Here is a 10037-nt window from a genome sequence, read left to right on the forward strand (position 1 = left end):
AGTTTAGGAAATATATGCAGGCTGTTGTATGTTATGCTAGCCAAACTGAAGGAGTCTGGTGGGATGGAACTTGTTCATATCAACAGAAAAGCAATGGTGTTGTTTCTCAAGCTAAATGAAAGTTCAGGCAATATCACTTGTAAGCTTTTCTAAACTGTGCACCCAACAAGTATGCATCCACCAATCAACATAAGCAAAGTTAACTGCAAGATAAAGCATGTCAGGGAATTCTTCCTTCAAGACAGTTACATAGACAAACAACATGACGAGATTTCCAGCATGAATGGAAAAAGTGTGACACAAGCAACCAATGACTGACAGGCAAACTTTATGGTCAAGCACAACCCTCAAAGCATATTATATCTACAATGTACAGGGTTGTTAATAATACTGTTGAAACAAACAACAAGCTCCACAGAATAGTGTTAATGACAAGGATGAATGCCTCTCGTGTGGATTAGATGATACCCTTCTTCACCATTTCACTTGCTGTGGTCATTTTTGCAACTGGAGCTGGATCAGGAATAGAGTAATAGACTTTCCCTACTGACAACCTTTTTTAATGATGGCCACTTTAGCAAAGCGCAGTTTGGTTTCAGAAGTGGAAGAAGTATAATACCAGCCATTGCACAGTTTGCAAAAAGGATACTTGAAGCTTTTGATAGGGAAGATTTTGTTACAGAAATTTTCTTAGACTTGTCGAAGGCATTTGGACACTGTTGACAGTAAAATACTATTGAATAAGCTAGGAGTGCTAGTTGTAAGAGGAACAGTGAATGAGTGGTTTAGGTCTTACTTGAAAAACAGGGTGCAAAAGTGAAGATATACTGGTGATAAATTTAACAAAACAATTGTCAGCCAGGAAATAGATAAACATAGCTGTTTCTCGGGGTAGTGTATTGGGTAAAATTCTTTTCTTAATACCTATAAATGACTTTCCAGACATTGTAAGACATGGATAAAAAGTTCTCTTTGCCAATGACAGTAACATCAAAGTCAATGATAAAACATCAAAACTCCTATTAGAGACAGCAAATGAAACCCTCGAGGATGTTTACAGGTGCATAGTATGCAATAATCAATGTTGGACATAAGAAAAGTGGACAGGATGCATTTCAGCATAAAGACGGAAAGCAACTCTAATACTTTAGGCATAGATGATAATTGTATAGATTATGTAGTAAAAACATAGATTTTAGGGATGAGCATTGATTGTCAACTAACATGGAGCGCACATACAAAGATACTCGCAAAAAGGGTGTCGCCAGCATGATTTAGAGTGTTAGCATAAGTTTGTAACACCCAATGTCTGGTGGTGACATACCATGTCCACATACACTCAGTTCACAGCTTTTGGATTCTTTTCTGGGGATCAGAGGCACAAAACATGGGCACTATTTTTAATCTGTAGAAAATGGCCATGAGAATAATAACTGGATGTAGTAGGCGAGCTCATTGTAAAGAGTTATCTAAAAAAATAGGCATTCTTACTGCGCCAAGTGAGTACATACATAATATGTGGTGTATATCAGGGAAAATACTTCTAAATATGTCCTAACAGTTCTTTTCATAATCATGGGTCAAGAGATAGTCTGGAGTTACATTTACCCTGGAAAAACAAACAAAAAACTCAAAACAGAATTTTATTTTCAGATAAAATTGTATAATAAATTGCCAAAGGAAGTGAAAATGATTACTAAAACACATTTGTTTAAAAAGACAGTTAACTATTCTTCATAAGTAATGCATATTACACAATACTCAAGACTGGTGGATAGTAAAGAAACAAGACACTACAGCACCTTGTCACATTATTATACATTGTTATGATTTAATGCTTTCACAGGAATCGGGTCAAGATGTATAATACATGACAGTATGTATGTTGGCTTGGTTTTTCAAGTGGAAAGTTGATTGTGGTGTATTTATTCAATCCAGAAGTTCAGTCCAGTCTAGGGAATGTCTTACGGCGTGTGCCAGTGAAGGGTGGTTTAAATTGCAAGTGACTAGAAGCCTTCCAGGAGTCATTAGCAGGTATCCTCAGTATGTGGGCAGTGAAGAAGGAAACAATGTTTGGCTTAGCAAGTTAACTGAAATAAGTAGTGTATCAATGAAAGAGCATTATACAATAATGAATTACCCAATGAGGCACTACAGCTGTTAGGACACTGACCCCATGTTCAGGAGGATGGAACTGCTTTGTCCAGCAATCCTGATTTGTATTTTCCTGGATTGCTAATGCAAATGCCGGGATGGTCCCTTAATCAAGGCCATGGCCGAGCACCTGTCCTACCCCAGTAGGTTAACAGTCCTATCCTGTTAAAGCATGTTGCTGTATGCTGTGTATTATATTTTGCCCTAGTTATTGGCATTATATTGCCTTGATAAATCCTATATCATCTATATCATTGTGAGCTGATCCTTGAATGAATAAAGATAAATAAGTAAACGAAACAAGGAGCTCTGAAATCAACTATACACAAGACATCCTACTTCGGCCTGCATCCAGACTGTATCCTACCACAAAAATAGCACTATAATGTGGTTTCTGGGACATTATGTCAGTCACATAATTAATATCAGAGGGGATGATAACTTTACCAACTTCATTACCTACATGAAAGTGGTGTACTTGGTAACCAAAAGATCTGCAAGACAAAAAAATTATTTGTCAACATGCTGGAAGTAACATTTGACAATATTGGAGTAGGATAACCCATTGGAGGCCTGAAGAAAGGTAAGGAAAAGAGCAAAACACTTTACAAGAAGACAATTAAGTTTGAAAACAAATTATTTCTCATGCTCAAGAATATTTTTATTATTAGTTAGTGATATTTTTCTTATTTAAGACATGCATTTTATTGTGATACATCATGTTCTCATTTGTAAATAATGTTATGTATTGGGAACAAAACAGAAAAAAGGAAAACTGAGTAAGTATCTCCTTATGATGAGTGAGACATTGAACTCCAGAAAACGACAAGACATCACTCTCCTGCACTTTACATTTTGACACGATTTAGTTGTGGAAACACTAAACCATAATCATGTACAGAAATACAACAGGTGTTGTAGTTATCCCCTTTCGTTATTACCCACTAACCTGCCTAATCTTCAAATGTGTAGTATGCATTACCTATGAATAATGTTTGGCTGCATTTCTAAACAGACGTGTTTTAGTAATATTTTACATTTCCTTGGACAATTTATTGTGCAATACATAACTTAGTTGTAACAAGGGAATAGGAATGTGATATGTCCAGCATTTATTGCTGCGAAAAACTTCTAATTCATCAATTCCTGTTTGAATACACTAGTTATACATGTGTTTTCTTTCCATTTCCGATTAGGCCTATTTTCAACTTCCCAACAGTATCGGGTGTTTCAAAATGAATATAGGGGTTTTAAGGCTTTGTAGCATTTATTACATTTGACTTACAAATAATACATCAAATGAAAGAGCAACTCAAACAGTTATTACTACAAGTCTTCAATGTGAGCACCATTTGTCACAAGCCCCACTTTGAGACGATTGGTGAGTTTGCTCCAAAACTTATCAGTGTGTCTGGCTGCAACAACTGCTTCAATAACAGGCAAAGATCGCAGGGCATCACATCAGGTGTACGTGGAAGTCACACGAAATGCTCTGCCGTACGTCTCCTTGTGACCAATCCAGCGGTATGGTATTTGTATTTCTTTATTGGGCCTGTAAATTGTGTTTAGGTACATATTTTGCACAAACAATGTAGGACACGTCAGGTTGGTACAGTATATACAACATCATACACATTGTTATTTTGAAAAGATAAATAATTAAAATTTTTCAATACATGTTGAATATTGATGATGAAATTAATATAATGAAATAAAATGATAGATTGGTTAAGAATATTTGAGCAGTAACACTATATTTTTCTGGTACTCTAAAACTAGGAAACAGAATGGAAGCAGTGGTCAAGCACAGTGCTCTTTCAGTTTCACTTTAAACTTTTGTAAATTTTGCATCTTTTTCGAATAGGATGGCATGTGATTGTATAGCATTATGCCAGTATGATACACTCCCCTCTTACAAATGTTTGTACTTACTGTATTGACATACAAATAATGCTTCTGCCTAGTATCATGAGGGTGGAAATCAGTTATACTTGAAGATATTTCCATCTTTTAAAATACTTCCTTTTGTGAAATTTAATATTTCACACATACATAAACATGGAAGAGGCAGTATATTTGAGATTTTTAAATATTGGTCTACAGGAGTCTCTGTACTTAGCATGGTTTATTAATCTAACAATCTTTTTCTGTAGCCTAAATGTTGTTGTTTTTTTTTTTTTTTTTTTTTTTTTTTTTTGTGTACCTACGGAGTTCCGCCAAAAGATAATGCTGTACATCAGCAGTGAGTGAATACTACCATTGTACATTGTGATCACTAATGCACAGATTGTATTTTGTGAGAGGATTCTTACTGCATACGGAAGTGTGTTTAACTTTTTAATTACATGATTTTAGGTTTTGCTGAATATGTATACCCAAAAATTTTAAGTCGCTCACAAGTGAGACAGTTTTTCCATCAATTTTAAAAATCGGTCTTGCAGGATTTAGTTTCTGTGAATTATGGAAATTGACTGTAACGGTTTTTTCATTATTTATTATTAGCTTGTTTGTTCTGAACCATTGTGTTAAATTTTGTATTATATCGGTAGCTGTTTTTTGTAGGCTTTCCTCTTCACATGATTTGATTAGGATATTTGTGTCATCTGCAAAAAGTACCGGTGTCCCTTTAGTTATTTTTTATGACAAATTATTAACATAAAGAATGAAAAGAATTGGCCCAAGGCTTGACCCTTGGGGTCAACAGAAGCGTCTGATTCCACCCGTCAGCTTTGACCTGTGACATAAGGCTGTTGGGGAGTGTGACATCACGACGGCGTGGAGTTTAGTTTGTGAGAGGGGCATGTTTGTAAGTGTCGTTTTGATATGATCGGTGGTGCTCTCTGGTGGGGTGTTTATGTGTTGTGTGATGTTTTTGATTTAGTTTGCATGTGCGGTGTGTTTATAGGTGGCGTATTGTTGCGGTCGGTGGTTCTCTCTGGTGGTGTGTTTATGGGTAGCATGTTTTGTGGCGTATAGGGTTCATTTGTGTGGTAGCATTGCATGTGTGTGGTATCGGTGCTTTCAGCAGAATATTTTTCACTGAGTTAACGATTTTGGTTTTGTTATGTTGACGTTATTGTAGTTTTTTTCCGTTCGTCATATGTGAAGTTTGGTAAACTGCTTTGTTTATGTCTTTAGTAGGTATGGATAAGACTGACAAGGTCAACAGTTTTCAGTTGTCGGAACTGATGGGGGACAGTGCTATTCAGTCTGTTGGCTGAAGTCGTTAAGTGTTCAGTGTGTCGTGAAGAAATGAGGCTTACTAAAGTTCCAGCATCTTGGACCAGGGATGACTATATGTGGAGATGTCGTAAGGATAACAGGTCAAGGGAACTGTTCGATTCTGATTTTCTAAGTAGTAGTTTTTTTTGTTTTTTTGTTTTTTTTTTACAGGTAAGTGTGGTGGTGGTGAAAGTTTTGAGATTTATAGTGTGGTATTGGTAGTTGCTGTTGACCTATACAGGTCAAGGGAAGTGTTCGATTCCAATTTTGATTTTCTAAGTTTTTTTTAAGGATTAAGTGTGGTGGTTGGTGGTGGTGAAATTTTTGAGATTTATAGTGTAGTATTGATTATTTTTGTTGACCAATATAGGTCAAGGGAAGTGATCGATTCCAGTGGATTTTTCTGTGTAGTGGACTTTGGGAATGTTGTGGGGTCTTATTATTTTAGTTCAAAATGGTTCAAATGGCTCTGAGCACTATGGGACTATTATTTTAGTGTTTTTTGTTGTTTGGTGTAGTGGCGTTTGTTTATATTTTGTTGGTCCCCACCCAGAAACCCCCACTTTCCTCTGCTTGTCCCATTAGTTTCATTATATTTTTGGAGGAATATCTGGTTGGTGGTTTTTCGATCTATTTTCGTGTTTGTTGTCATGTTTACGTGATTACGTCATAGGAGCAGTATGGAAGTTGTTGTGAATGGTCGTTTCCGCCATATTGGTGACGTAATTGGTCAAAGCAGAGGGGTGGAATCAGACGCTTCTGTTATCCCAACCCTCCATATGTAATGTTTTGTGCATTACTGTAAAAATTACAATTTTTTTGTGTTTTTATGTCTTTGTATTTTATTTGAGTGATCTGTTGATGGTCATGAAGGTAGGAATGTATCCACTTGTTTGGCAGGCATCGTATTCCATAATAACCTAGCTTCTGCAACAGAGTATTATGATCAATTACATTGAATGATTTACTAAGGTCAAGTAATATGCCAGACACATGTTGCTTATTATCTACTGCAGTTACAATTTCATTTAAGAAGGTATAAATAGCTGACTGTGTTGATCTGCCAGTTCTGAATCCGTGTTACGGATCACTTATGTTTTCTTTATTTAGAAAGGCTGTCAGCCTTCCAAGAAATAGTTTTTCAAGAATTTTGCCAAAGCCTGACAATACTGATAAAGGTCTATAGTTTGCAGCTTCATGTTTGTCCCCTTTCTTGTACAGTGGTGTCACTTTCGACATTTTCAGATTTTTCGGGAATATACCACTCATGAATGATGAATTGAAAATATCCGTTAATGGTTCTACGATAGATGTTACAGTTGCTTTGATGATAATAGCTGGTATTTCATCAGTACCTGCTGAATAATTATTGGGTAACCTTTTTATAATGACAGATAATTCCTCAGGTGTTGTAGGAGACATAAATGGGGTTCTTGTAAGAATTTTTGTATTTGACTGGAGTGTATAGCTGTCTGGTTGTGAGTTGTAATGTTTGGTAATCAGGTGGCATGCTAGTGTTAGAAAAGTAGTTGTTAAATTTATTTGCCACTACTATGGGGTTGATTATTTTATTGTTGTGTTCATGAAGTTCTATATTTTTGTGGGCTAATGATGTAGTACCTGTTTCTCTTTTTATGATACTTCAGGTTGCTTTAAACTGATTCCTGGAATTTTTTATTTGTTTGTCACTTTCCATTTTCTTTGCTTTTGTTATAACTCAAGTATTTGTTTATATTGTTTAAAGTAGTTGATAAATACAGGATTTGTGGTTTGCTTTTAGTATTCATATAAGTCCCTCTTATTGTGGGATGATATTTTTATCCCTGTTGTGATCCTTTTATTTGGTTTGTGTAAGGAATTAATAAGTGACGTTTGTTTAGGAAAGGCTATTTCAAAAAAATGTTTGTACGTGGCCATAAATTTATCAAACTTGTCATCTGTGTTGTTTGAACTATAAACATCGGTCCAGATTTCTCTTCTCAAGAGAGAGAGAGAGAACAAAAGTAATCTATGTTTTCATTATTAAACTTCCTGGCGATAGTTCTCGTCTTCTGGGCTTTTGTGTTTCCTGGAATAACGATTGTTAGTGTTTGGGCATTGTGATCACTAAAACCATTGTTTGCAGTCTGTGTGTGTTGCAGGTATATTTATACGTATTTACAAACACCTGATCTATGGTTGTTGCAGAAGTAGTGGCTATACAAGTTGGGTTAATTATAGTTGGTTTTAGGTTAAAGGACTTCAGTAAATCTTTGATTTCATCTTTAAATTTACTGGGTTTGGAGAAATCAACATGTTGAAATCTTCACATACGATATTTTTTTTTTGGTGAGTGCTGAAATCCTCTAACAGCTCTTCCATATGATTATAAAAAAGCTTTTTTATCACCATCTGGTGACCTATATACACAGATGATTACAGAATTTCTAGTTGGCAGTTCTACTATTGAGAGTTCTATGCCTCTTTCTACAAAATGTGCCAGCTAATTTAAACTGAGGTAGGTGTGCTAGTTCTATCATGTCTTTATTTAGCTAGTGCTCAGTAAAGCATAAAACAGAAATATCACTCATATCATTTAACAAGATTTATATTTCATTCAGTTTGTTGGGAAGAGACTGGACATTCTGATGGAATAATTTAAAGCATGAAGCAGGAACTATGATGTGTCTTGCTTGACCACTTACCTCTTTTTTACATCTAGTATTGTTAGGTGTAAAAAATCCTCCTTGTTTTGAGGTGTGGGTGGTGTCTTATTGCTAGCTGGTTCCCTGGATTCTGGGTCCTGCCTTCCGTGTGCTGTGGTGATTCTAATGGTAATCCACTTGTCAAGTAGCATTTGTTTCATTTTAGGCACTTGTATTGCACTGGGTTTAACATTGTATTTATTTTGGGTAAACACTGATGTCTTCAGGTAGAATGGTCGATTCAAAGATAATTGCATTATGTTTGTACGATTGTTTATTTTAATTAACGAAGGCAGTCTATTGCATACTTGCTCCTTCCCCTGTCTGTTCAAGTGGAATCCGTGATGTGGGAATTTATCACGAGACAGTCTTCCCATTTCAAAGTTTATGGATATTCTACTTTTGTTGCAAGATTTTGAATAGTTCACTGTTTGCACTAAATGATGATTAACCATATCAATTTTTTTGTTTATATATTCTTTGTCGAATCTTTTAGGGATTGGGGGCAAAATGATATTTGTCTTGTTACTGAGTTGGAGAACACTTGGTAAAACGTTATCAATGCTTTCCACAATGTCGTTGTAGGAGTCTTCAGTATCGTTCGACCCAGCCATTAATATACGAGTATCACTCCCATCAAGTCTTCTGCTAACTTGTCAATTCGATTAAAAACTTCACAGAGAGGAACATTTAGTTTAATAAAACTTTGAATGTCATATTTTGTGTCTAGTTTTGTCTCCACAATGTTTCTGCAGTACCTGCCTTGGCTGTCACTCACTATTAAAACTTTCGGATTCCGTACTGCATTCCTTAACTCGTAACTTAGTTTCATATGTCCAGGTGCTTATCTTCTTGAACACTATTGGTATCGTTCATTACAGATTCGTTTTCGCTGATTGCCGTGTAAACACTGCCTTCAATAACACTTACACATTGCACTAGCTTTTTACCAGCTGACATCAGAACAGTTTCTTTATCTGAAAGTGCACTTACTTGTTCAGACGCACTTTTTCTGGATACCGTTGGCGTTGCAGATACATTATAACACGAGTACATCTTTAGTTGCGATTTTAAATTGTGTGTGTTCGACGCACTTTTTACGCTACACCACTTTTCACTGCTTACACGTTTTCTTCGTTCTTGTTCTAACTCGCTGATTCTCGCTAACAGAACGTTTCTATCCTGTTGCAACACTTTAATTATTTCGTCTTTCGATGCTGAGGTTGCAACATCGTGTGCGTTAATAAGTTATGAGAGTAAGGCGGCGCACCACCTTGCTGCCAAATATTATTGCGACGTGCAGTTTCTTCCAACTGAAGGGAGATCCATAGTACTAGCGCATCAAGATAAGAAACACCTGTTACAAGAAAGGCCCGTAAGCTTTCCACCGAGATGTGGCACAAAAATCATTCAATTTACGAGAGTCTCGTTGCAACTGTATCATCTCATGTGGATTTCCTGATCCCCAGATGCGAGTGTGTGTTCGCATTTTCATTTAGATGACAAGTCCACTCATCATTAAAGACGACACGATCCAGAAAATTTTCATCGTCATGCAGCAACCTTACGTACTCTTAAAGCTTTACAGCTTGTACATGTATAAAAACAAATCTGTTTGTATTGCTCTTTCATTTGATGTGCTATTTATAATATTGAGTCGAATGAAACCCCAAAATTCATTTTGAAACACCCGGTACAGGGATAACAACATCTATAATCAACGAGCTAGGCTGTCTACTGTTTAGTGGCAGCGATACCAACACAGTATATTATCGAAGTAAAATGGTTTTAAACAGCGTTGAGCGTCACGAGTAAGTTCCTCAGTGGAATGCTTCTCTGGAAGTAAATTAATGCTATAATCCCAATGGATTCATATACTGCACCAACATGATATCGTTGGCCATACACGCTGCTGACTTAAAAAAAAAATACACTGAGGCTATCGTTTTGGGAACAGTACTTGCAAGACGGATGCCA

General features: G+C 36.2%; 1 protein-coding gene across 1 annotated transcript; it reads right to left on the bottom strand.

The window, feature by feature from the left end:
- Positions 1–3416: 3416 nt before the first annotated feature.
- Positions 3417–8507, bottom strand: LOC126210352 (uncharacterized). The gene is made up of 2 exons (XM_049939566.1): positions 8061–8507; positions 3417–3706 (listed from the first exon to the last, which is right to left on the bottom strand). Exons 1-2 carry the CDS (start codon positions 8435–8437, stop codon positions 3616–3618), a joined length of 468 nt encoding a protein of 155 aa, XP_049795523.1. The 5' UTR covers positions 8438–8507; the 3' UTR covers positions 3417–3615.
- Positions 8508–10037: the final 1530 nt, after the last annotated feature.

The sequence above is a fragment of the Schistocerca nitens genome, chromosome 10 (genome assembly GCF_023898315.1).
Source record: "Schistocerca nitens isolate TAMUIC-IGC-003100 chromosome 10, iqSchNite1.1, whole genome shotgun sequence".
In the NCBI taxonomy this organism is placed as follows: domain Eukaryota; kingdom Metazoa; phylum Arthropoda; class Insecta; order Orthoptera; family Acrididae; genus Schistocerca; species Schistocerca nitens.

Bases quoted from the DNA above. Each gene is read 5' to 3' on its own strand.
- LOC126210352 (XM_049939566.1), bottom strand. From the start codon at position 8,437: ATGGGAAGACTGTCTCGTGATAAATTCCCACATCACGGATTCCACTTG. The intron at 3,707-8,060 runs GTAAGTGGTCAA...CACAATTTACAG, and splicing joins ATACTAGATGTAAAAAAGAG to GCCCAATAAAGAAATACAAA.